General features: G+C 44.4%; 1 protein-coding gene across 1 annotated transcript in view; it reads right to left on the bottom strand.

The window, feature by feature from the left end:
- FAM227A (family with sequence similarity 227 member A) overlaps window positions 1-27,723 on the bottom strand; it is an 81,212-nt gene that overhangs the window by 6,896 nt on the left and 46,593 nt on the right. The window contains exons 12-15 of the mRNA XM_046013197.1: window positions 26,650-26,744; window positions 13,557-13,714; window positions 11,320-11,472; window positions 1,921-2,061 (exon numbers count right to left, since the gene is read on the bottom strand). Coding sequence (XP_045869153.1) covers window positions 1,921-2,061; window positions 11,320-11,472; window positions 13,557-13,714; window positions 26,650-26,744 — 547 coding nt within the window. The remainder of the gene's footprint in view (window positions 1-1,920; window positions 2,062-11,319; window positions 11,473-13,556; window positions 13,715-26,649; window positions 26,745-27,723) is intronic.

The following is a 27,723-nucleotide window of genomic DNA, read 5'->3' as shown; positions in this document are numbered from 1 at the left end:
ATGCACTGCACGATCCCATCATCTGTCTTTTAGGCACTGTTGGGTGCCTAAAAGGCTCTGGACTTGGTCCTAGGAAAACAAGATTACCCAGGGCAAGATTCTTTGAGGCCAAATATTCAGTCTAGGAAGATGGACAAGGAAGTCTATGATTGAGTAGGCTAAGATCTATGGAGCACGATCAGGAAAGCACGGGGCACATAACGGGTACCCTGAGTAGGCAAGTCAGGGGAGACTTCCTGGAGGCGATGCCTGAGCTGGGTTTTAAAGGTCTGGGAGGAGTTCGTTAGATTAAGAACTATCTGAAAGACAGTCATGTCTGAGGGAATGACAATAATATTGGTAAATTAAACTGCATTGGCTTAGATTTCTGAGAATCTAAGGTGGATATCAGAAAGCTTGTTTCTGATAGATCCGCTGAGTCACCACTGATCCTGTAGGATTCCATGGCTCAAACAGGTGGGTCTCAAGCCAAACGACTATTATCAAAAAATTGTGGTCTTCTCAATCAAAGGAAAATTAAAATTGGAAGACTTAAGGGGATAAAAATACATTATATGTTTATAAAAAAATAAAAAATAAATAAAAATTGAAAAAAAAATTGGAAGACTTAAGATTGGAAGGTTTCCTTGGATAACTTTCTCAACTCATTAAGCTTTGGTTTATTCTCTAAAATGGAGAGTATAACACCATCTATCTGTATTGAGATGGCTAGTTACCAACCCATCGTCTGCTCTCCCTTTTTCTTTAATGGGAAGAATGAGCCAGCTTTTGCTTAAGACAGCAATGTGCCAGATATTTTTAAAATTACATTTCCCAGGGGCATCTGGGTGGCTCAGCGGATTGAGCCTCTGCCTTTGGCTCAGGTCATGATCTCGGGGTCCTGGGATTGAGCCCCGCATTGGGTTCTCTGCTCAACAGGGAGCCTGCTTCCCTCTCTCTCTGCCTACCTCCCTGCCTAGTTGTGATCTGTGTCAAATAAATAAATAAAATCTTTTAAAAAAATAATAATAAATAAATTACATTTCCCAGCCTCCACTGAAACTAACATCACCATGTGACTAATATCTAACCCTTGAAATAGTGGCAATGTTAAATTGTACTTCCAGGGAGGTTATTAGAAAGGGAGAAGGTAACAGCAATTGACTACAACTGAGCATGAGGGATCTTTCTGGGGTGATGAAAAAGTTCTTAAACTGGATGGCAGCAATTGTTGCCAAACTCTGTAAATTTGCCAAAATTAATTGAATTGGGTACTTCAAATGAGCAAAATTTATGGTAAATTACCCCTCAGTAATATTATAAAGTAATATTACTTATTAAAAAATCACTTAAAACGTTTTTTAAAGGAATGTTAAGTGTTTTTTTTTTTAAGATTTTATTTACGTATTTGACACAGAGAGAGCATGATCAACAGGGAGGAGCAAAGGGAGACGGAAAAGCAGTCTCCTCACTGAGCAGGGGAAACCCAATACGGGACTTGATCCCAGGACCCTGGGGTTCTGACCTGAGCTGAAGGCAGACACTTAACTGATTGAGCTACCCAGGTGCCCCAATAAATAAAATCATTAAAAAAAAAAAAAAAGAGGGTGGCTAGATGATGGACAGTGGCGTGGGTTATGTGTTGCGGTGAGTGGTGGGTGTTATGTAAGACTGATGAATCACAGACCTGTGCCCCTGAAACAAATAATACATTATATGTTAATAAAAAATAAATAAATAAAAATAAAGTATTCGGACCGGGCGCCTGGGTGGCTCAGTCAGTTAAGCATGTGATTCTTGATCTCAACTTGGGCCTTCATCCCAGAGTTATGAGTTCAAGCCCCATGTTGTGCTCCACACCCAGTGTGGAGCCCCCTTAAAATAAAAAAATTCTGACAGTATTCATATTTCCATTTGTCCATGGTCTTTGTTGGAACAAACCTTAAAAGAAATGCAGTCTCCCTCTCCGGACTTCCTCTAGATTTCTTGTCAAAGGAGTCCTCAACCAAGGTGGAAGGTGGGATGAACATATGGTTTGTCTTCTTTAGCTCTAATGCTCTTTGATCGATATTCTTCACCTCCCTGTGGGGAAATCACAAAGGCACATATGGAAAAATACTGAAGAGTCAGCAGGATATTTTTACTCCTATTTTCGTATGTAAAGAGAGATAAATATTTACAGACTTATTCATTCAAGAGCAAGCAGAGAGCGGACTGTAAGTCTGGAGTCCCTGCAGTGTGCTAGGGGTCATGTCAGTCCTTGGGGACACAGATAGGAATAAGACGTGGTCACTGAATTCAAGGAACATACACTCAAATTAGGAGGACAGGGAAAAAAAATCAACAATCTGAAAGAAAACCAAATACTGAAGGCAAGCTGAATTCAAGCTGGGGTTCTGCTGCTTGCTGTGTGACTTTGGACAAATTACCTAACCTCTCCCTGCCAGTGTACCCATCTCAGCCTGGTGATAGTAGAACCTAGGGTTGTGGTGAAGGTTAACTGAGTTGCCACAGGTCAAGCGCTTAGCTCAGTGTCTGGTACACCATAAATAAAGGAAGGGCTCCGGAAATGCCCTGTGCTGCTGGTGTTCTTATAGAAGACGGTTTTCCGTGGAGTGTGTTGAGATAAGTGTGGGGCACACAACAGGGAAAAGGAATTGGGTGATACACCAGCTAACTTTTGAACGTGAGCAGACATTTACTTGATGACGAAGCAGGTTGTGGGCACTCAGGGTAGACAGAATAGCAATAAAAATGTATTTCTGTGAACTGAGAGTCTGTCATATACTTCTCTGCTGATGAAGGATAGAGACAGAAAGATCGGTATTAAAAAAAGATAGCAGTGAACTTGGCCTGAACTGAGGTAGGGAAGCTGAAGGGACTCCATTTTATTTATTTATTTATTTATTTATTTATTTTAAATATTTTATTAATTTGAGAGAGAGAAAGAGCATGAGTGGGGGAAGAGCAGAGGGTGAGGGAGAAGCAGACACCCCGCTGAGTGCAGAGTCCACCATGAGCTCCATCCCAGGACCCTGAGATCATGACCTGAGCTGAAGTCAAATCCTAAACTGATCGAGCCACCCAGGCACCCCTATTTTTTTTTTTAAGATTTTATTTATTTATTTATTTATTTGAGAGAGAGAGTGTGTTTGAACACATGTGCAAGTGGGGAGAGGAGTGGAGAGAGAGGGTCAAGCGGACTCCGTGCTGAGAAGTCCAATGCAGGGCTCAATCCCATGACGCAAGTTCACAGCCTGATGGGACACCCAACCGACTGAGCTACCCAGGAGGCCCTGAAGGGACTCCGTTTTAGAAAGGCTCCATCTCTGCTGTTTTTCCACTAGGCCCCATCTCAGAATAAGCTAAAGAAACTACGTTCCCACTTCAAGGGGGAATCAAGATAAGTAATCATTCTCTGAATTGTGTCCCAGGCCCCAAACACCTAATAATGTCAAAGCAGCACCAGATCCCAAACACGCTCCAGGCTGACACCCGCATCAATACCTCCACCTTTGGTAATGGATGGAATAACACCTGTTGTTCACCCGACACTCATCTCTGATTGGGGCCTAGAAAACCCAATAGACACCCCTAACCCCAGACAATGACAAGTCTCCTTCTTCTTTTCTTTCCAAGCCTCCCACACACTCTGCTCTTTTCTACCTGTCATTTAGACTACTTCATAAACTCTGTTTCCACTTCCTCTCTCGCATTTGACTTCTATGCTGTGTGAAGCCAAGGACCCTCTTGGCTGTCCTGGGGAACCCTCCCCTGGGTCCTCAGACTCAACCTGCCTGTATCAAAGCCAATGGTTATTTTAACAATGGGCATCTTTTTCCAAGTCAAAGGAAGAAATTCTGTTGACACAACATTCTTACTTTTAGGATCTTTTTTTTTTTTTTTTTCTTTTGGGATCTTCTGCCACAACTTTTTCTTAACCCTGGGGAGCCTGCTTCTGCTTGCAACCAAGAGGCAAAGAACAGCAGCAAATTGCATTTGTCCTTGTTATGATCACATTTTTGAAAAGATTTTATTTATTTATTCGAGAGAGAAAGAGAGAGTGAGCAAGAGAGAACATGAGCAGAGGGAGGGGCAAGGGAGAGGGAGAAGCAGATTCCCGTCTGAGCAGGGAGCCTGATGTGGGGCTCCGTCCTAGGACCCCAGGATCATGACCTGAGCCGAAGGCAGATGCTTAACTGACTGAGCCACCCACGTGCCCTGATGATCACATTTTCTTTTTTAAAGATTTTATTTATTTATTTGACAGGCAGAGATCACAAGTAGGCAGAGAGGCAGGCAGAAAGAGGAGGAAGCAGGCTTTCTGCCGAGCAGAGAGCCTGATGAGGGGCTTGATCCCAGAACCCTGGGATCATGACTTGAGCCAAAGGCAGTGGCTTTAATGCACTGAGCCACCCAGGTGCCCCTGATGATCACATTTTCTAACAGAAAAACACTGAAGAAATTCCTTGACGATATTTTCTATACTGTTATTTCTTGAGACGCTGAAACCCACACATGCCTTAGGCTCATATTTTGCATGAAGAAAACCATCTTTAGTTTGTGTGACAGAATCATATGTTGAAAACGTTTCATGGAGTTCTGCAAAGAGCATTCTAAATTGTGGGTGCTCTGCCCCCAGACAAGTTTGAGGATCAGGGCTCCGGACTCACATGTCGATAAAGTTCTCCAGCAGCCAGAGTTCCCTCAAAGCATGCCTCTCCTGCACAGGCAAACTCGGCTCTTCCTCTACCTACAGCAGGGACCCCTGGATTGCCTTTTCTTTCCTTTTTTTTTAAAGATTTTATTTATTTGACACAGAGAGAGAGAGTGCATAAGCAAGGGGAGCAGCAGAGGGCGAGGGAGAAGCAGGCTCCCCACTGAGCAGGGAGCCCGATGTGGGGCTCAATCCCAGGACCCTGAGATCATGACCTGCGCTGAAGGCAGATGCCTAACCTACTGAGCCACCCAATCCCTCCTGGATTGCCTTTTCTAATAGGGGCTGCTCCAGGTCTCCCCAATCACAGACTTTCAAATCTGAGCCCTGCGCTGCTTTGGACCCTGCAATTTCCATGGCACAGGGTAACAGGTATTATCTCTGGCCATCGGCATTTACTGAGCACTTTCTTTGAGCCAGGCACAGAGCTAGACATCTCCATTCCCCCACAGCTACTCTGTGTCCCTGTTTACAGACGGTATCCAAGCCTCACACAGGCTGTGATGGACATAATTCAGATAGAGAGTGAGACACAGCTTCAGTCTGTCCAACTACAAAGCCAGTCCTTCCTACAGATATGCTCGATTTGGGAAATAAGATGGTAACTGAGGTCCCAAGGGAGTCCTAGCCCATGTGCAAGTAATAGTCCATATGGGCATTTGACACCTTTTGTTTTTGTTATGGCTACCATTAAAAAAAAAAGCTTCAAAAATATATAAAAGTAATGAAAATTGCACAATCATCACCATTTACCCATTATTTAGCTTCAATAGTTACCAACATAAAATTAATCTTGAAACATCCATTACTCCCTTCGCACACCTCCATTCCCACCCAACTGGGAGATTTTCAAGAACAGCCTAGATACCATGTCATCTCATCCATAAACACTTCATTAGGTATCTCTTTCAGACATGATGTTTTTATTTTTTATTTATTTTTTAAGATTTTATTTATTTATTTGCCAGAGAGGGAGAGAGAGTGAGTGATCACACAAGCAGGGAGAGCAGCAGGCAGAGGGAGAAGCAAGTTCCTCGCTCAGCAGGGAGCCTGCTATGGGAGCATGCCGTGGGAGCCTGCCGTGGGACCCTAGATCATGACCTGAGCCAAAGGTAGACGTTCAACTGACTGAGCCACCAAGGCGCCCCCAGATTTGACTCCTTTAAGAAATAGGTAACTACAAAACCATTGTAATATCTACAAAGAAAAAGGATACACCAGTACAAGGACAAAGAGTTCATCGACTCTAAATGTGCAGTCCTAGGAGATTTCGTGGACTAAGCACACCCATGTAACCAGCACCCGGATCAAGAAATGGAACACTGTGAGCTCCCCAGAAGCCCCCTCATCTGTACCCTACTGAGGCAAGCCCTATTTCCCTGAGGGTAGCTCTGCTGTGATGTCTAACAGCACAGATGTGGGTTGTTATTATTTTTTTTAAGATTATTTTAGAGAGAGAGGGTGAGAGTGCAGGGAGTGAGGAGAGGGGCAGGGGAGAGAGGGAGAGAGAGAATCTCAAGCAGACTCCCCACTGAGCTTGGAACCTGCCAATACAGGGCCCTATCCAGGATCCTGAGATCATGACCTGAGCCAAAATCAAAAGTCAGATACTTAACCCACTCAGCCACCCAGGTGTCCCTAAGGCACAGATATGTCTCAAGGCCACCATTTCCTTTTGTAGACATGCCATAGCTAAGGTATAACTATGGGGGCTAAGTTCCAGCCAAAGGAATAGAAAATGGAAGGTTTTTTTGTGACTCATAGGAGGAATGCATTTCTTTGGACTCTATCTTCCTTTTTATTGGCTGGAATATGGACCTGATGGCTGGAGCCTGAGCAGCTATCTTAGACCATGAGGCTGAATCATGGGTGAAGGATTATGGAGAAATAAGATAAAAGGGGCTTCCGTCCCTGATACTGTACCTGCTATATCTCTTGGACTCCTTTTTAAATAATAAAAATAGATTTGCCTCTTGTTTTAGCCACTATTTTGAGTTCTTCTGTCACTCAAAGCTAAACCTAATTCTAAGTGATAGAATTACCTACTATGGGCTTGGTCCTATAAACAGGCTTTATGTGTCTTATTTTACTTGATGGGTACAACTCTCCAAAGCAGGAAATACTATCTTCATTTAACCAACAAAGAACGGAAGCTCAGCGATGTATGTGACTGATCCAATGTCACAGAGCCAGTAAGTAAAAAAACCCTAAGCCTCTGCCATTCCAAGGATCCCACCTTTAAGAATTGTTACAACTACTGGGAAAGACAGACATTACAAAACATATGTGTTATAAACAGAACATAATACCTGGTGCATAGAAGTTGCTGAAAATACTTGTTGGAACAATCAGCGAAATATAGAGGCATAATGAACTGCAGTAACAGAGGCAGAAGTAAACAGCCCTAAAGAACAACTCCTCCGAGGGCGCCTGGGTGGCTCAGTAGGTTAAGCATCTGTGCTTGGCTCAGATCATGATCCCAGGGTCCAAGAATCAGGTTCCCTGCATCAGGCTCCCAGTTCAGTGGAGCTGACTTCTCCCTCTTTCTCCGTCCCTCCTCCTATTCATGCTTGCTTGCACATGCTCTCTCTCAAATAAACAAAATTTATTTATTATTTGTTTGTTTATTTATTTTCAGATCTTATTATTTACTTGAGAGAGAGACAGAGTGAGAAAGAGCGAGAGAACTCGAGCAAGTAGGGTAAGGGACAGAGGGAAAAGCAGACTCCCTGCTGAGAGGGAGCCGATGTGGGGCTAGATTCTGGGACTCCAGGATTATGACCTGAGCCAAAGGCAGATGCTTAACTGACTGAGCCACCCAGGCGCCCCAATACTAAAATTAAACAAAAACAAAAACAAAAAAACCCAAATGGCTCCTGGGTCCTGTCCTTTCCTCAATCCTGACCCTGTCCTCCCTTACCTGCATTTTTCCGATCTCTCCAATCTCTCTGGCTTCACATGACCTTGGGTCTTCCACTTGACAATGAAAGAGCCCTGCTACTCTCCATCCCATCTTGTCCTTTTTGGTGCAGAATTTTGCTCCTTCTGCCTCCTAGTAGTCTCATTCACCCATGGGGGGCCACACCTTTCCCCCACCGTCGTCCCAGGCTCTGGTGTCCGACCAGAAACCGCTCTCTGCCAAATCACCAAACCTGTCTCAGCCCAGGGCTTCTGCATGTGGCACCCCCACTGCTGACCACTACTCCCCTTGGCCCTTTCCTCCCTCAGCTTCGTGGTTGCTGTGCCTTCACACGCAGGCTCTCCTCTCCTTCTGGCCATTCCTCCGTGGCCCCATATTTTGTCTTCCCCACATATGCGGTTGCCCTCTAAGTTTCTATCCTTGACCTTGGCTTCTGTAAAATGGAGATAAATAACTGTGCTTCTTACACACACTATTTTATACCCTGATTTTTTTTGGGGGGGTCCAATAATATGTTATGACCACCATTCCTTATAAAATAAGAATACTAGATCGACATGGCCATTTTTCTCGGCAGCAGAGCACGCACATATGATAGCTGATTAACCAATCACCTTTTGATGGACATTTGGGCAGAACTGCATTTTGGTGGGGCTGGTGCTTAACAGGTTTGTGTGTTCGCGTGTGTATCTCATTTGGAAATAATGCTACTTTGTAAAACAAAGCAGTTACCAATGTGTTCATTGTTTCCTTTCTCTCCTACCAGGGCAGATACCAAAGGCTGTCTGGCCAACAGCAGTCCCCCCTTTCTCCCCCGCTAACTGAATCCAGTGTTATTTTGGGTAGTGAAGTGCCCAGCCAGTTCCGATCTGGTTCAGGCATGGAAATCTCATTTCTCTTTGCCAAATATTTCCTGAGCTGCTTTTGCAGCCGGATGTCCACGTGAGAGAGTTATGGGAGCAGGTGGAGAAGACATGAGAGAGAGATAAGGAGCAAAAGAAGAAGGTGAACTCTTTAGGAAAAAAAAAAAAGTGCCAGCTAATAAAGGGAGAAGGGAGTGGAAGTAGAAAATCACTATTTTGCAACCGCAGCTGTCGTAACTGACCCAGGAAAAGAACATCAGTGGATGCTACAACTACTGGGTGTAGGTTTGGGGAGAACAGATTCACTCAGTCTCAAAGAATCACACCAGTTATTACAGACTAACTACATAAAACAGGGGTCTTAGAATGGAGAGGTCTGGCAGAGACCACCTGTCTGGCTGACTTGACACTGAGTGTCTCCTGACGCTGTGTACTACACACACATCATCATCATCTATGAGATGTTTCTTGCACCCTATCGAGCACCTAGTATCACCCCATGTCTAGTTTATGAGAAATATAGGGTATTTTGGAATACGTTAAATGATACCCTGAAGAAATAATCAGAAAAATCCAGAATGTGGCTTAAGTGTTTCAAAAGAGTCTATGTCAGGGTGCCTGGGTGGCTCAGTCGGTTAAGTCCCTGCCTTCGGCTCAGGTCATGATCCTGGGTCCAGGGATTGAACCCCGCATCGGGCTCTCTGCTCAGCTGGGATCCTGCTTCCCCCTCTCTCTCTGCCTGCTGCTCTGTCTGCTGGTGCTCTCTCTCCATCTCTCTAATAAATAAGTAAAATCTTAAAAAAAAAAAGATTCTGTCATAAAAATAATAATAATAATGTAACCATTAATTCAGGGGCATAATAACAAAGGTAGGGGTAGGGCATTGTTATCAATGAAAAGACCCCAAAGAGATATAACAGCAAGATCTAGTTCCCAATCCTTGATCGGATCCTGGAGCAGCAAGTAAAACCAAAAAGGATATTTTGGGCACCACTGGGAAAATTTGAATTTGACCTAATTACTAGAGAGAGAAAGAAAATGTGGCAAAAAGCGGATAATTGGTAAACGCAGTGCGGGCATATGGTGTTCACTGCACCATCCTTTCAACATTTCTGGAAGGTCTGAAAATTTTCTAAAGAAAATAAAAATACTGAAAAAGTCAGAAGGCACAGGAAAATATCCCTCATATGCAGCTAAGTGGGAAAACAAAGTCTAAAAACCAGATTGGTGGTATGAGTCTACTACTTTTGTCTAAAGATACACCTCTACAGGCCCAGGTGAAAAGACTGGAAGGATTTATAGAAAAATGTTGGCAACGTATGTCTCCAGGTGCTTTTCCAGGTTTGTTTGTTTGTTTTCAATGAACATAAATGTTTTTGTAGTTAGAAAAAAATAACTTTAAAAGAAAGATCTGGTCTCCGTTACTGTGGCATTTATATTCTGACCACAAGAAATGTGCTTAAGATAGTCCCAGGGCTAGGCCCCCAGTTAAAAATTACCATGTGCAGGGATGAGTGGGTGGTGCAGTCCATTAAGGGTCTGACTCTTGGTTTTGGCTCAGGTGGTGGGTGATTCAAGGTCATGAGACCCGCCCCATGTCGGGTTCTACACTCAGCAGGAGATCTGCCCAAGATTCTCTCCCTCCCTCTGTACTCCTGCTCCTGCTCTTGCTCTCTCTCTCAAAATAAAATAAATCTTTAAAATGCATGTAAAAGGGGCACCTCGGTGGCTCAGTGGGTTAAAGCCTCTGCCTTCGGCTCAGGTCATGGTCCCAGGGCCCTGGGATTGAGCCCAGCATCGGCTCCCTGCTCGGCAGGGAGCCTGCTTCCCTCTCTCTCTGCCTGCCGCTCTGCCTACTTGTGCTCTCTCTCTCTCTCTCTGTCAAATAAACAAAATATTTTGAAAAAATAAATAAAATGCATGTAAAAAAGAAATTTTCATGTGCAGGGTGCTTTACTGGCTTGGTCAGTAGAATGTGCTACTCCGTCTTAGGATTCTGAGTTCAAGCCCTATGCTGGGTGTAGAGATTACTTAAAAATAAAATCTTTTGCAGAGAAAGGGGAACCCTCCTATACTGTTGGTGGGAATGCAGGCTGGTACAGCCACTCTGGAAAACAACATGGAGGTTCCTCAAAAAGTTGAAAATAGAGCTACCCTACGACCCAGTAATTGCACTACTGGGTACTTACCCTAAAAATACAAAAGTAGTGATCTGAAGGGGCACCTGCACCCCAATGTTTATAGCAGCAATGTCCACAATAGCCAAACTATGGAAAGAACCCAGATGTCCATCAACAGATGAACAGATAAAGGAGATGTGGTATATATATATACAATGGAATACTATGCAGCCGTCAAAAGAAATGAAAGCTTGCCATTTGCAATGATGTGGATGGAACTAGAGGGTATAATGCTGAGTGAAATAAGACAATGAGAAAAAGACAATTATCATATGATCACTCTGATATGAGGAATTTGAGAGGCAGGGCGGGGGGGCTGTGGGGGGTAGGAAAGGGAAAAATGGGACAAGATGGGACTAGGGAGGAAGACGAACCATAAGAGACTCTTAACCTCAGGAAACAAACTGAGGGTTGCTGTGGGGGGGTGGGGGGAGGGATAGGGTGGCTGCGTGATGGTCACTGGGAAGGGTATGTGCTATGGTGAGTTCTGTGAAATGTGTAAGCCTGATGATTCACAGACCTGTACCCTGGGGCAAATAATGCATTATATGTTAATTAAAAAATAAATATATAAAATCTTAAAAAAATTTTTTTAAATTGTCATGTGCAAGAACAGGCAGATGCTCAAACACTGTCCCTTCCCTAAAGCCCCTTAAATACCTGAGGAAGTTTTCTTGCAGTTCCCTTAGGTACACATTGAAATACTTCCATTCATTCCAGTGGAGCCATTTCAGTTGGTGGAAGTTGTCCCTCCGCTTCTTCATGTTGCTCAGGGTCAGGTCAATGACCTCAGCATATGTCAGGACGGACTCAGTGGCATTGGCCGTCAAGGAAAAGCTCACACTGTCGGTTGGTATTGACTCTTGAGTGTTACCAGCAAGACGGCCTACTGCATGGAGAGGAGGGGGGTGGTGAGATGGCAGAGGGGGAAATGACCTGTTTCTGGACCACATCACTGAAATCTGAGCAGGAAAGGACTCCTGCCCTCTGACCATGGGGGAAGGCAAGGGGCTATCCTCCCCAATGGCTGGGCCATTCCTGGTCTTTTAACACAGCCCTTCTCTCCTCCTGCTGATGGAAGGGCTAGGAAATCCTCTTCTCAGACTCATCTAAAATTCTCACTCTGTAGGGTGACAGGTGGTGACTCCACCTGTCATGGGAATCTCTTCGTAGTATCACTGTGTCGTACGCCTGAAACTAATATGTTATGGGTCAACTATACCTCAATAAAAAATAAGCAAATAAATACTATTCTTACTCTATGATCACAGTGGTGAAGAGGAAGGGATTCCAACTTTCAGTCTCAAGACCTCATTCCCTATATCATGTTTGTATGTTGGAAAGCCCTCTGGGCCTCCCCACCTCTCTACCCCTTCTGCATTGGTCAGAATCTCAGGCGTTTGGGATTTCCATCCAACACGAGTCATCCTCTATGTGTCTATTTTCCAATCTATAAAATAAGGATAATAATTCCGCCTTCAATGATGTTAATAATAATTATGATCGTTATTATTTATTTAGAACCAGCCATATGCCATTTAATCCTGATCATAACACCATTGGTTTGGCATAATTATACTTATTTTTTATAATTTATTATAAATAATATAATATAATATATATTATAGAATATAAATTATATAAACTATAATTTTTTATAATCATAATTGTATTATAATTATAATTAATTTTTAAGATTTCATTTATTGGGGTGCCTGGGTGGCTCAGTGGGTTAAAGCCTCTGCGTATGGCTTGGGTCATGATCCCAGGGTCCTGGGATCGAGCCCCGCATCAGGCTCTCTGCTTGGTGCGGAGCCTGCTTCCTCCTCTCTTTCTCTCTGCCTGCCTCTCTGCCTACTTGTGATCTCTGTCGAATAAATAAATAAAATCTAAAAGAAAAAAATATTTCATTTATTTATTTACTTATTTGAGAAAGAGAGACAGAGAGAGCAGGAGGAGGAGCAGAGGGCAAGGGACAGTGTGCTCCACACTGAGCACAGAGCCTGAGGCAGGGCTCGATCCCATGACCCTGAGAACATGACCTAAGCCGAAACCAAGAGTTGAACGCTTTAACTGAACAAGCTACCCAGGCGCCCCTAATTATCCTTATTTTACAAAGAACTTGATAAAGCTATTGCGCTCAGAGGTCAAGCTGTGCACCTACGATCTTAAGGCCAGTATGTCGCTGAGCTGGACTCAAATCTGGGGCTGTGTATCCCCAACCCAGGCTTCTCCTAGGGTACTACACTACAGAGCAGTGAGGTGAGCTGGTCAGCTGCTGACTTGGTGCTTGAGTCCGGGTTGACTTGATCCCATGTCTGACCCCCTATAGGAAAATGTTAGGTCTCAGGACACCAACTGGTCACATCTGTTTTCTTAAGATCTGAGTTGGTTACCGAATCTTTAAGTTGGTTGGTTAAGTTGGTTACCAATGCCAATTGTGCCAGAGATTTGCTGATGGGTCTGGAGGAGGGTGTGTGTGCGTGCGCGCGCGCGCGCGCGCGCGTGTGTGTGTGTGTGTGTGTGAAGATGATGTTACAAGAAACACACATCTGGGCCCCAAATCCCGATCAATACAGACTCGGGTCAGTGAGCACAGTGGAGTCATTACTGAATGGCAAAGTATGTTCGAGTACCTAGTTAGCAGGAAGAGATTTTGCACCCAGGGAAATCTGACTTGCCCGGAATCCCATGCAGCCAGTTTATGAGGCCGACTTGGAACTAAAATGCTCAACATTCTGAGCCTTCAGCTCCTATCAACGGCTACCCTTGATGGGCACACACTCTGTACCAGGCACTGAGCTAAGGGCCAGGTGCCTTTCCACACCCTTGCTTCTCAGAGGCAGAAGCAGCAGGGTCTAGAGGAACATGTGCCCCGCCTGTGGCAGAAAGGATATGGGATGCTCCTGGTTCTTTCCCTCCTGACTATCAACACGTCTTCACCACCCTGGGGCAGATGGGCGTAGTTGTGCAGGAAGTACACAATCAGAGGGCTCTTTCCGTAAATGTTGAAGAAGTTTGAAGTCAGCTCAGGGCTTTTGCACGCTGGGTGAGACTAATTGGGAAAGAGAGTAGAAAAAATTATATATTGTCATTGTTACAGCATAGATCAAGAAATGTAAAGGTAATCATGTTCTATATCCAGTAACTCCAATTTTAGGATGCTCTCCTAAAGAAATTACCCAAATTCAAGAAAAAAGATTTAAGAACTAGGATGCTTGCTGCAGAGATACTGACTATAGCAAAAGATTAGAATAACCCGAATGTTCAAGAAGATACTGATATTTCTATCCCAAGGAATAGTTATGCTGCCATTAAAAATGTTTATGAAGAGTTGGTCCTAAGGAACAGCTTCAGATCTAACAGTAGATTAAAAAACTGAGATGCAGGGGCCACTGGGTGGCTCAGTTTAAGCCTCTGCCTTCAGCTCAGATCATGATCTCAGGGGCTGGGGATCAAGCCCAGAGTTGGGTTCTGTGATCTGCGGACAGCCTGCCCCTCCCTCTGGTCCTCCCCCGGCTCCTGCTGTCTCCTGCTCGCCCTCTCAAATAAATAAATAAAATCTTTAAAAACACAAAATAAACTAAAAAGTAATTTAAAAATTGAGATGCAAAGTTGGGAATATAGCATTATATGTTTTCTGTGAAACAAATCAGTTCAAAAGAAAGATAGGAGACCGGAAAGCATAGTTACCAAAACGTTAATGATTCATTCAGCAAATATTTATTGGGTCACGAACATGTATAAACACTGTTCTAGGTGCTAGAGACTCAGCCAAGAAGAGGACAAATTCCAGCCTTCGTGGAGCTTGCATTAGAGTTGAGACGAAGATAATAATTTCACGAATAAAGGAATAGCGTGACATTATGGAAGAAGTGGCGTTTTGGATAAGAATCAAGGTGGGGGGGGCGCCTGGGTGGCTCAATGGGTTAAAGCCTCTGCCTTCGGCTCAGGTTATGATCTCAGGGTCCTGGGATCCAGCCCCGCATCGGGCTCTCTGCTCAGCGGGGAGCCTGCTTCCTCCCCTCTCTCTCTCTCTACCTACTTGTGATCTCTGTCTGTCAAATAAATAAATAAAAATCTTAAAAAAAAACCCAAACAATCAAGCTGGGCAAGGGGTGGAGGGTGTGGGAAGGGAGCCTGGGGAGGAGAGGAATCTTTTCCATGGGGTGGTCAGGGAGGGCCACGAGGAGGTAAGGAACGAGGATCTTTTTGAAGTGTCATGGAAGCCACTGGAAGGTTCCACAGAACTGGATTCATTTTCTACCACTCCTTTTCACTGGGGTGTAGAGAGGCTTGCCATGGGTGAAAGCAGCTGTGAGGAGTGGTCAAGAGGTCTCTGCAGGGGTGGGGGGTGCGGGGCTGGGATTGACCGGAGCAGTTGCTGAGAGGGGTGACAAGGGATGGGACTGGCAATCAGGATTTGCTGGAGGATTCACGCGAGTGTGAGAAGTCAAGGATGAGTCTAAGGGTGTAGGTACCAGTTGCTCCGGTGGGAGGAACTGGGAAGGAACAGGTGAGTGGGGTGGGAAAATCAAAAAGTCTGCTTTGGACGTGCTACCATTAAGAGGAAGTATCTCAGGAGAGAGAACCAGCCTGGGCCAAGAGTGATTGGTTTTCCTTGCTTATTACTCCTCTGCCTTTTTCCAACAATGTCAATAATGAGTATGTACTCCTTTCATCGTTAAAGAAACTGATACAATTTAACTAAAAGTCTGCCTCGTGAATAAGGGCTGCGACAACAGCCGAGCGCACTATTCTCTAGTACTTTCCATTTTAATTGGTTCATGAGGTTTTTTTTTTCTATCTATAGACGGTCTCTTAACCTCATCACGTTGACATGTTGGGCCAGATCACTGTGGCGGGAGCTGTGCTGTGCACAGTAGGACGCTCGGTGGCATCCCTGGTCTCTAGATGCCAGTAGGACTCTATCTCCTCCTTGACCACCCAGCTGTGATGACCTGCAATGTCTCCAGGTGTGGCCAAGTCTCCTAGGGGGCAAACTTGCCCCCAGTGGAGAAACACTATTTAACAGCAGGATCCTGATGGGTTCACAGAAACTTGAGGCTAGTAAAGAACCTACAGACCACTTAGCCCAATGATTCCTAAAACCCTACCGCCAAACTACTGATCTGTGTTCACTGGTCTCCAGTGAAATGAGGGCAACAAGGAAAAAAAAAATATTGCAACGAATCTGACACAGAGTAAGATTATGTACTTGAAGGCTTTTCTTTTATTCTGATATTACCTTTTCTCCGTTTTTGTATTAATGACCTTCTTTCTGTGAAACAATGGTGATGGTCGATAGCAGTCATTTTGCTTTAATGAAATTATTTAGTTAGAAAAAATTTTTTTTCAAAGTCTAGAAAATTCCAAAGTGAATCCAGGATCCACTAGTTTAGTTCTACAGTTATCCTAGAGTTGTTCTTTTGGATGCCCCAGAATCCATCCTCCTTTCCTGACAGGCCCTGATTCTTGCGCTTGGGAGAGTTTACCTGCCCTCTACTGCATTTGGGCTTGAAGGGACTGTAAGTCAAAAGTCCTGCTCCCCCAGGAGGGCACTGAAGGGGTCCTCAGAGACAGCCTGCCTCTCACTTACCCCGCCTGAGCCAGGGCACATAGAATAAGCTTGGTCAGCAAAACTCCTGCTCCTGGGACTTTGACTCTTGAGCGCAGTAAAATACAACTGACGACACATGGGGGTTCACCCATTCCACACGTTACCTTGAAGAGACGGTTGAAGGGTTGAAACTGCCACGATTCTTCTCCCGGTACCTGGACTCAATTTCAGACTTTCTAGCTACTCAATGTTCTTCCAGTTTTTGCTCAAGTTGGCCAAGGACAGATTTTGGGTTTTTCCTTTTCCTTTTTTTTTTTTTTTAAGATTTTATTTATTTACGTGACAGACAGAGATCACAAGCAGGCAGAGAGGCAGGCGGGGGTGGGGGGGGGAAGCAGGTTCCCCACGGAGCAGAGAGCCCAATGCGGGGCTTGATCCCAGGATCCTGAGACCATGACCTGAGTAGAAGGCAGAGGCTTAACCCACTGAGCCACCCAGGCGCCCCTAGATTTTGTTATTTACAAACAAAGAATTCCAACTAATATACTTCCTTTTGATAATATTCTCAACAGGTAATTGTCCATTTTGCTTCCCTAACTTTGAAATGGGGGACATACTACCTTCAGAAACATCCAGTTTCACTGTTGCTAAGCATCTGATTTCTCCTCACAGGTGGGAGTCAGGGGGAGGGGCCTTGGGTACAGGGACCTGGGGATCGGAGTGGAAAGGGCTGGCTCCTAGCCACAGCACTGGGCAAAGCCTGGCCAGTGTGCAAGATGAGAAGTTCTGAAACATCAGATCCAAGGGGCAGGGAGAAAGCAGAGCAGGAGCTAGAGTGTAGGGACGGCATCCGACAGCTGGCAAGAGGAAAGAGCTGATTTGAGAGCCAGAGCTGGGACAAACCCAGCAGATGGTCCGCTGGAGAGCCAGGGGGTAAAGCTGGTTTAAAATGACCACTTGGACACTTAGGAAGTTCTTTCTTACCCTAGATAAAAATCTGACTCTCTGTAATTCCAACCCATCTTCCTCCAGAACCACGTGTTACAGAATGGTCCTTAAAACATTGGAGGCGGGGCGCCTGGGTGGCTCAGCGGGTTAAAGCCTCTGCCTTTCGCTCAGGTCATGATCCCAGGGTCCTGGGATCGAGCCCCGCATCGGGCTCTCTGCTTGGCAGGGAGCCTGTGCTTCCTCCTCTCTCTCTCTCTGCCTGCCTCTCTCCCTACTTGTGATCTCTATCTGTCAAATAAATAAATAAAATCTTTTAAAAAAAAAAAACAACAAAAACAAAAACATTGGAGGAGAGCCCTTGATCTTCTCTATGTCTTGTCTTCTCCAACCCAAACATCCTTAGTGCCTTCAATAGCTCCTGGACAGACTCGAGCCAGACACTTCCCTCCGCGTACATGCTCAGTGAAATGCTCTGAAATGGAATTGTCCTCTTTCTCATTCTGCACCAACAGAACTCCCCTTTTGGAAATTTTTTATTTTGACACTTTCATCTTTCAGATACCTCTGAGGATGAACACCTCGATTACTCTTTAACAAAACAAATTCACGTTCACTGTGAAAAGCCCATATAATATTTTTTAAAAAGGTAAAAAGTAAAAGACAAAAGGCTTCCTCATCCCCACTTGCAGTGCTAAGAATAAATACTATGAACACTTTTCTGGGTAGCCTTCCAAGCCTTCTTGTTTGCACATACCGATTTTATACCCAAAATATATTTCAAAAATTAAAATGGAATCATACTCTACATAATGTCTTGTTACTTATTTTCCACTCACCAGTAGCTAAATATGTTACCTGTAATATTCTCTTGATTTATGAACTTTAGTCATTGTCAACTGACTTCTTTCCTATCAGAAGTTAACATTTTATTTTCTTTTTTTTTTAAAGATTTTTTTTTTATTTGACAGAGAGAGATCACAAGTAGGCAGAGAGGCAGGCAGAGAGAGAGAGAGAGAGGAGGAAGCAGGCTCCCTGCCCAGCAGAGAGCCCGATGCGGGGCTCGATCCCAGGATCCTGAGATCATGACCTGAGCCGAAGGCAGAGGCTCAACCCACTGAGCCACCCAGGCATCCCCCGATCAGAAGTTATACATCTGTCTCATTGAATGCATATATGTTGTCTACCTTGGATTCGGCTCCCTCTGCCCTTCGAAATCCCTCTCTAAATAAATTCCCCAAGTGACCAGTGTTGACCAGAGGTAGGGACATCTCCACGCCCCTCTTCAGCAGGAAGAAATTACAGAAGGTAAGACCTTCCGCGGCCCTCGGTAACCTTTGAAGAGTTAAGGATCAACATTGTTCGGGGAGGGAAAATGATGAGAATAAAGGCAAGAGGAATGCAGATAAAATTAAATTTCCTTATAACTTGCAGCCCACTGATAAAATACCTGAGACAAGCAGGGCGTGACAGTCCTCCAAAAACTCACAGCTGCCTCAATGTCAAGTTTTGTGAGAGACTAAAAGCAACCTTAGCTTGACAACCCCCAGAGCTCCAGGATCCTGTGAGCTTTCTTTAACTTGCCGAAATCCCTTTAGAGACTTCTGTTATCTCTACCCTCTCCCCCACAAAACTTAAAAAGTATGTAATGAGTCACTCTTCACAATCTCCGCGCAGCTCTTTCTGCCCACGGGTCCTGTCCCCGTGCTATAATAAGAGTGCCTGTTTGTACCTTAAAAAAAAAAAAAAAAAAACCCACCCCAAAGCAAGCAAACAAACAAACAAAACCCCCCTCTCATTGTTTTTAATAGCAGCAGTATCCATATTATGGATATTTCACAGTTTACTTTTTTAATCTATGGAAATTTAAGTTTTCTTCGTTTGTTTTTTTCCTTTTTCCCCCAGTCCAGGTTAATGTAATGGATGGCCACATATGAACATTTCCTTTTTGTTCTTTTTTTTTTTTTTTAAGATTTTATATATTTATTTGACAGACAGAGATCACAAACAGGCAGAGAGGCAGGCAGAGGGAGAGGGAAAAGGGGACTCCCTGCTGAGCAGGGAGCCTGATGCCAGGCTCCATCCCAGGACCCCCGGATCATGACCTGAGCCGAAGACAGACACCCAACTGACTGAGCCACCCAGGCGCCCCTTAAAGTCCTTTTCTTTTTTCTTTTTTTTTTTTAAAGATTTTATTTATTTATTTGACAGAGATCACAAGTAGGCAGAAAGGCAAGCAGAGGGCGGGGGCGGGAAGCAGTCTCCCTGCTGAGCAGAGAGCCTGATGGGGGGCTCGATCCCAGGAGCCTGAGATCATGACCTGAGCCGAAGGCAGAGGCTTAACCCACTGAGCCACCCAGGTGCCCCTTAAAGTCCTTTTCAGTGAATGGAGGACCTTGCAAGAAAGTAAGGAAAATCCTTTGAGGTCTAGGGAAGTGAGGGAGTCCTGAAGTTGGATGTCTGAGTTGAGAACAACTTCAAAGGGAGGCGGAGATGAGAGTCCTTTCCTTGCTCCTGGTGCTAAGCCAAAGGCTCTACTGTTCACCGGTCTGCAGGTTTTTTGATACTAATATCTCTCTCCAGTTACCGAGGTCCCCTTCCATTCCTCTTGTTACTGGGATGTAAAAAAACTGTCTTAGCTGGTACCAGAATTTACCACGCAGGGAGGATGATGTAGAAAATGTTGGGGTTTGGAGTCTACCGCCAAGAAGGAATTCTTGAGACATCTTTGGTGCAAAAAGGTGTTTTTTTTTGTTTTTTTGGTTTTTTTTAAAAGATTTTATTTATTTATTTAACAAAGAGAGATCACAAGTAGGCAGAGAGGCAGGCAGAGAGAGAGAGAGGGAAGCAGGCTCCCCGCTGAGCAGAGAGCCCGCCCGATGCGGGACTCGATCCCAGGACCCTGAGATCATGATCTGAGCCGAAGGCAGCAGCTTAATCCACTGAGCCACCCAGGTGCCCCCAAAAAGGTGGTTTTATTAAAGCACCTTTATTAAAAAGGTGCTTTTATTTATGACAGGATGCGTGGGCAGAAGGAGAGGCCCTGGGGTCGTGAGGAGTGGCTGATTATACGCTTTCAAGTTTGGAGCAGTGTTAGGGATAGCGTAGGTCTGTGAGGAATATTGGAAGCGAGGTTTCCAGGACTTTGAGAGATGAGCTGTTGTTAGGAAAAGGTCATTTATTACTGTCTAGTGAAACCCTAGTCCTGAGACCCTTCAGATGTATATCAGTGGGCCATATGCTTGGAGGATGATTGCCAACATGTTATCTTGGGGTTAGAGATAACGGAAACTTCCAAAGGAATTTTTATATGTTAGACTCACAGGATCCTGGGGGTCGGGCTAAGATCGCCTTTGCCCTTAGCGAAGGGTCAATACTGAGGTAGCTGAGCTCCCAGAGGAAGGTCACTCCGCCTGTCTCCAGGATTGGTCACTGGGCTGCAGGCAGTAAGGAAATTTAGTTTTGTTCTTTTGCCTTTGTTTCACACAGCAGGGGAACTGCTCCTGCTCAGGAACACGTGTCAATTAGCCACTTGGTGAGAAGCTTAGAACCAAAGGCAGAGGAGGGCTATGCTGCTCTGAGTCAGAAATGAGCGGGAGTTGGAGATCCGAGAAAGAGAAGAAAGGAAAGTGGAGAAGGCTGGGGATGGGCTCTAACCAGCTGGGCGATTGCAGGGTCTGTAAGAAGGGTAACTCACACGACTGTTCTTGGCGGCACTGGGATAGGGTCCCCCTTCTTCCCACCTCTTTAAAGCTAGTAAAACCGTCTATCCACACAACACACACACAGGGCTGTGTGGGCAGTTTTGCAAAAATGAAGGGAAGAGGTGAGCTCCACCTCTGGGCGACGTGGTACGAGCAGAGCACATCCGGGCCAGAAGAGGAGCTCAGTGCCAGGAAAAACCCAAGGCCCCGGAGTTCACAGACAGGCTTCAAACAAATCATATAACAAATGCTTGAGCCAATCTTTAACCAAATTCAAAGGAGGAGAGTGACCCCTGGTGACATCTGGTTATGTGAGTAAAGTTTCTACATTGTGAATAAGTGATAACAAAAATATTGTAGAAAAAGTTGGGAGAATATTTCATATAATCTTAGAGTGGTAAATATCTTTCTTCGTAAGACACGAAATCGAGAAGCCATAAATGAGAAGACCAATAAATATGACTGTAAAAAAAATTATAATTTTCCCATAGAAAATACCATAAAGTAAAACGATTAAATGGGGGCACCTGGGTGGCTCAGTGGGTTAAAGCCTCTGCCTTCGGCTCAGGTCATGATCTCGGGGTCCTGGGATCCAGCCCCACATCGGGCTCTCTGCTCAGCAGGGAGCCTGCTTCCCCCTCTCTCTCTGCCTGCCTCTCTGCTTACTTGTGATCTCTCTCTGTCAAATAAATAAATTAAATTAAATTTAAAAAACCAAAACAATTAAATAGTAAATGTTTTTGCCAAGCATATGACTAAGGATTGAGCTTCTACAAATGAATAATGAGCAGAAGACTAAGAACCTCAGCCTCAGAAGTTGAAATATTTCTACTTCGGAAAAAACTCAAAAGACACAGGCATTTCACAGAAATATAAGTCCCAAAGTCATGTGTATATATATCTATATCTATTTAGATATAGATATAGATATAGATATAGATATACACACACACATATATATGGAGGGTGGCTTTATATATATATTTATATTTATAAATAAATAAATAAATAAATGGGAGGGTGGCTCAGTTGGTTAATGTTGCCTTTAGCTCAGGTCACGATCTCAGGGTCCTGGGATTGAGCCCCATGGGATCCCTTCCCCATCTTCCCCGCTCGTGCTTTCTCTCTCTCTCTAATTAATAAACAAAATCTTAAAAAAAAAGAGACTTAACTTCTCTCATAATACAAGCATTAATACTGAAACAATAAAAAGTACCATTTCCCCCTCATGAGAATAGCAACAAAAAATTTGATAGTGCACGACACTGGCAACTGTACATGGAAGATCTCTTGTATGCTGCTGGTGGGAATATAAATTGGCACGACTTCACTGGAGAGCAAATTAAGATGTACTTTGATTTAGCAATTCCACTTCTAGGAATGTTTCCTACACGTGTATTTGTTTATGTGAGCCAAGAAACACACAAACACTAAGATGTTCAAGGCAGCAATATTTATAAGAGCAAAGACTGGAAGCACCCGAATGTCTGCTGCTAGGAAAATGGTTAATGAACTATGGAACACAGGTGTAAACGTGAAAACAGCGTGTGATGGATCTCCTGGTGCTCTCATACGGAACATTACACAAGATACACTGAAGTCAGAATAGAGTCTGATTCAGAGCATAGGATCTGGAGTCAAACTGCTCAAGTTAAAATGCTGGCTCCATCGGAGCGCCTGGGTGGCTCAGTGGGTTAAAGCCTCTGCCTTTGGCTCAGGTCATGATCCCGGGGTCCTGGGATCGAGCCCCACATTGGGCTCTCTGCTCAGCGGGGAGCCTGCTTCCCCCTCTTTCTCTCTGCCTGCCTCTCTGTCTACTTGTAATCTCTCTCTGTCAAATAAATAAATAAAATCTTAAAAAAAAAAATTCTGGCTCCATCAACTCGATCTAAAAATGGGCAATAGGGGCGCCTGGGTGGCTCAGGCGTTAGGCGTCTGCCTTCAGCTCAGGTCATGATCTCTGGGGTCCCAGGATCGAGCCCCACATCGGGCTCTCTGTGTGGCGAGGAGCCTGTATCTCCCTCTCCCTCTCCCACTTCCCATGCTTGTGTTCCCTCTTTCACTAAGTCTCTCTCTGTGAAATAAAATAAAATCTTTTAAAAAAAAGGCAACAGATTGGAATAAACATTTCTCCAAGGAAGATATACAACTGCCAATAAACACATGAAAAGATGGTCAGTATCCCTCACTAGCCAGTAGGGAAGTCAAACCACATTGAGATACATCTTGATGCCAACTGGGATAATGGTCATGAAAGAACGGAAAAGAAGTATTGGCGAGGGTATGGAGAAAACACGTTGATGGTGAGAGTGTAAAATGGTGTATTTGCTGGGGTGCCTGGGTTGCTCAGTGGGTTAACCCGCTGCCTTCGGCTCAGGTCATTATCTCAGGGTCCTGGGATTGAGCCCCGCATTGGGCTCTCTGATCGGCAGGGAGACTGCTTTCCCCTCTCTCTCTGCCTGCCTCTCCGACTGCTTGTGATCTCTCTCTGTCAAATAAATAAAATAAAACCTTTTTTAAAAATGGTGCATTTGGGGGCGCCTGGGTGGCTCAGTGGGTTAAGCCGCTGCCTTCGGCTCAGGTCATGATCTCGGGGTCCTGGGATCGAGTCCCACATCGGGCTCTCTGCTCAGCAGGGAGCCTGCTTCCCTCTCTCTCTCTCTCTGCCTGCCTCTCTATCTACTTGTGATCTCTCTCTGTCAAATAAATAAAAAATAAATAAAAAAATCTTAAAAAAAAAATGGTGCATTTGCTGCGCGAACAGCAAAAAAAAAAAAGTTTGGCATTTCCTCAAAAAGTGAGACACAGACTTACCCTATGGCCCAACAATATGACTCCTGGCTATGTATCCAAGAGAACAGAAAACCTACGTGCACCCACAAACTCGTACGTGAATGTTCACTAAGATCCAAGAGATAGAAACGACCCCACTCCCGCTTCCTCTGCTTCTGTTCCCTCTCTCACCATCTCTCTCTGTGTCAACAAGTAAATAAATAAAATCTTTTTTAAAAATGTGGACTATTCAGAGGGTGCCTGGGTGGCTCCGTGGGTTAAAGCCTCTGCCTTCGGCTCAGGTCATGATCCCAGGGTCCTGGGATTGAGCCCCGCATCGGGCTCTCTGCTCAGCAGGGGGCCTGCTTCCCTCTTTCTCTCTCTGCCTGCCTCTCTGCCTACTTGTGATCTCTCTCTGTCAAATAAATAAATAAAATCTTTTAAAAAATGTGGACTATTCATATACGGAATGTTATTCGGTCAAAAAAAGAAATGAAGTACGGATAGATGCCATTAATGGACAAACCTTGAAAACATAACGCCAAGCGAAAAGAAATCCGTCACAGAGGACCACATATTGTGTGATTCCACTTATATGAAATGTCCAGAGTAGACAGATCTCTAGAGATAGAAAAGTAGACTGGTAGTTGCAGAGGCTTGGAGAAGAGATGACTAGGAAATGACTCCTAATGAGTATACAGTTTCTTTTGGGGGGGGGAGCAATAAAAATGTTCTAGAATTAAATAGTGGTGATGATTGTACAACCTTGTGAAGAAATTGTTGACACTAAAATTAATGACAATAATTGTCATTAATTAACACTAAATTGTCATTAATAAATTAATGACACTAAATTGTACATTAAAATGAATTTTTTCATAGGGTTATGGGAGGATTAAGTGAGTTAATATATATGATGGTTTATCATAATGTTTGGTATACACTACGCACTCAGTAAGCATTAGCTGTAATGTGTTAGGTTGAAAAACCAAAGTGCAAAATCATGTATATTCTATTACAGTTTGTGTATTTTAAAAAGTGTTTATATCCCTAGGGGCGCCTGGGTGGCTCAGTGGGTTGAGCTGCTGCCTTCGGCTCAGGTCATGATCTCAGGGTCCTGAGATCGAGTCCCGCATCGGGCTCTCTGCTCAGTGGAGAGCCTGCTTCCCTTCCTCTCTCTCTGCCTGCCTCTCTTGTGATTTCTCTCTGTCAAATAAATAAAATCTTTAAAAAAAAAAGTGTTTATATCCCTTGACATCCGTCAGCCATTTCTACAAGGATATATGGGAAAATAGCCTTTGCCTCTGTGTAGGGGGCATAGGGTCTGGCATGGAAGAGCAGGGGGGAGGGGCAGAGGGAGAAGCAGACTCCCAGAGGAGCAGGGAGCCTGATGTGCGGCTCAGTCCCAGGACCCTGAGATCCTGAACCAAAGACAAATGCTCCACTGACTGAGCCACCCAGGTGCCCCTATTTCCCCCATTTTACAGAATAAGGTCAGAAAAGATAAACAACATGCTTAAGTAACACAGTTGATGAGATGCAGCACTGGGATTTGAACCCATGAATGTCTTTCCCAGCATGTCCTGCTACTTCTCAAAACTTCACTCCTAGGGGCGCCTGGGTGGCTCAGTGGGTTAAGCCGCTACCTTCGGCTCAGGTCATGATCTCAGGGTCCTGGGATCGAGTCCCACATTGGGCTCTCTGCTCGGCAGGGAGCCTGCTTCCCTCTCACTCTCTCTGCCTGCCTCTCTGCCTACTTGTGATCTCTCTCTGTCAAATAAATAAATAAAAATCTTAAAAAAAAAAAAGAAAAAATTTCACTCCTAAATGCTGAGCGGAAAGAGGCAGAGGTAAACTATGGAGAAATGAAGAAAGTTCAAGAACTCGGAAGGTGCCACTGATGTAACTACCGTCCGCAGAGGTTTGTGGGGGAGTTAGGGGTGGGGAGGAGAAGAGGAGAGAACACACATTAACCCAGGGCCTTTCAAGTTCTAGGGACTTTGCTAGTGGCAAAGCTCAAAGATGAAAACTCAAGCTCAGGGTCAGACAGGTTTGCCTGCAAGTCTTGCCTTTATCACTTATTTGCTTTGTGAATTTGGATAATACTCTGAGCATCAGGAATAATTATCCCAGAGAACTGAGACAGGAAAATAAAATATACTGCACATATAGGTTTAGTTTAATATCTGACATATAGTAAGTGATCATTACTTATTATCAACACTACCTTAGGTAAACCTCATAAGAACACCATGACCTAGGAATTATCATCCCATTTTCTCGAGTAGGACACTGAGACTCAGTGCCCTCTTTTCAATACACCAAGGCTCCCGAATTCCAAGGGGGTAACTTAGATCCCTGGAGAAATCCAGATGAAATGCTCACTCAACTAACTAGTACCTACCTCACCTAGGAATTACCCTTAGATTTCCTGACTATATCACCCTAGTCTATAATCAGAAATACCCCAGTTCTAGGGGCACCTGGGTGGCTCATTTGGTTGGGCGATTGCCTTTGGCTCAGGTCATGATTCTAGAGTCCTGGGATTGAGTCCTGTATCGGGCTTCCTGTTCGGCAGGGAGTCTGCTTCACCCGCTGACCTCTCTCCTCTCATGCTCTCTCTCTCTCTCATTCTCTCTCTCTCTCTCAAATAAATAAATAAATCTTAAAAGGAAAAAAAAAACTTTAGGGGTGCCTGGGTGGCTCAGTGGGTTGGGCCTCTGCCTTCAGCTCAGGTCATGATCTCAGGGTCCTGGGATCGAGCCCCATGTTAGACTCTCTGCTCAGCGGGGAGCCTGCTTCCCCCTCTCTCTCTGCCTGCCTATTTGCCTACTTGTGATCTCTCTCTGTGTGTCAAATAAATAAATAAATAATCTTTAAAAAAAACTTAAAAAAAAAAAAAGAAATACCCCATTTCTTACCCTGACATCTTCACAGAGCCAGCTTTCCTCACCAGATCTCCCATATCTTAAATCATCTCTACTATTTAATTTCCAATCATGTGCTCACCTGCTTGGGAAGCATGTTCTCATGTTCTCTTGCTTCTGATATCCTCTTGACTAGTTTTGCAGCTTTCCTCAAGACCAGAGTCTGACCAGGATGCTCTGTCAATACAGTGTTAACAGGAAAGGGCTCATTGGAGCTTTTCAGCTGTGATGGGAAAGCACGTATCGCAGATCTCAGCTTCCTATTAGTGTGAAAATGCCTGCGTGTATTCAGATCATTGGGAGGTGCTAGAAGTAGCAGCTCAGGTAAATTCATGCAATTTCACTTGCATTTTAGCCAGATATACACCTGCAGCCACACATTTGTCCTTCTACTTATCTGTCCATCCATCCATCCATCTATCCAGTAAACAACCACTGAACATCTACTATGTGTCAGGCCTGTGCTCAGTGTTGGAAGTAGACTATATTCAAGGAACTCACAGTTGAGTGAGGGAAAAAAAGCATGCAATAATAAGGGTAAGACCAACTCAAGGGCATGCACAGAATTCTCTACAAGTGGCCACAGAATAAGGAAGGAGAAATTTGATGGCCTCAAAAATGCTATGCAGAGGTACACCTAGCTGGCTTCATCAGCAGAGCATGCAACTCTTGATCTCAGGGCTATGATTTCAAGCCCCATGTTGGGTGAAGAACATACTCAAAACAAACAAACAGACTAAATAAATAAATAAATAAATGCTAAGCAGAATCAGGAAGAGTGTTCAGGATAAAAGATCCAACTCTTGCACAAAATTATGGCTCTGCAGTGGGAAAAGGTGAATAGACTATCTTAAAGATGGGCCAAGAGAAACAAAAGATCATCTATAAAGGGATAACAATCAGAATGACTGCAGAGTTCTCAATAGTAACAAGAGAAGGCAGAACGCAATAGAATGAAATCATCAAAGCACGGAGGTAGACTTCTGTACCTAGCAAACTATCTTCAAAAAAAAGGTGAAGGGGCACTGTTGAAACCATCAGATGAAAACTGTACATCATTCATTACAACAATGCTTGTAAGAAGTAAGGGCGGGGGGTGCCTGGGTGGCTCAGTGGGTTAAAGCCTGTGCCCTTGGCTCAGGTCATGATCCCAGGG

This window comes from Meles meles, chromosome 7 (assembly GCF_922984935.1).
Source record: "Meles meles chromosome 7, mMelMel3.1 paternal haplotype, whole genome shotgun sequence".
NCBI classification, from domain to species: domain Eukaryota; kingdom Metazoa; phylum Chordata; class Mammalia; order Carnivora; family Mustelidae; genus Meles; species Meles meles.
The sequence above is the reverse complement of the archived record's forward strand: the minus strand, read 5'-3'. Positions and strand labels throughout refer to the sequence as shown.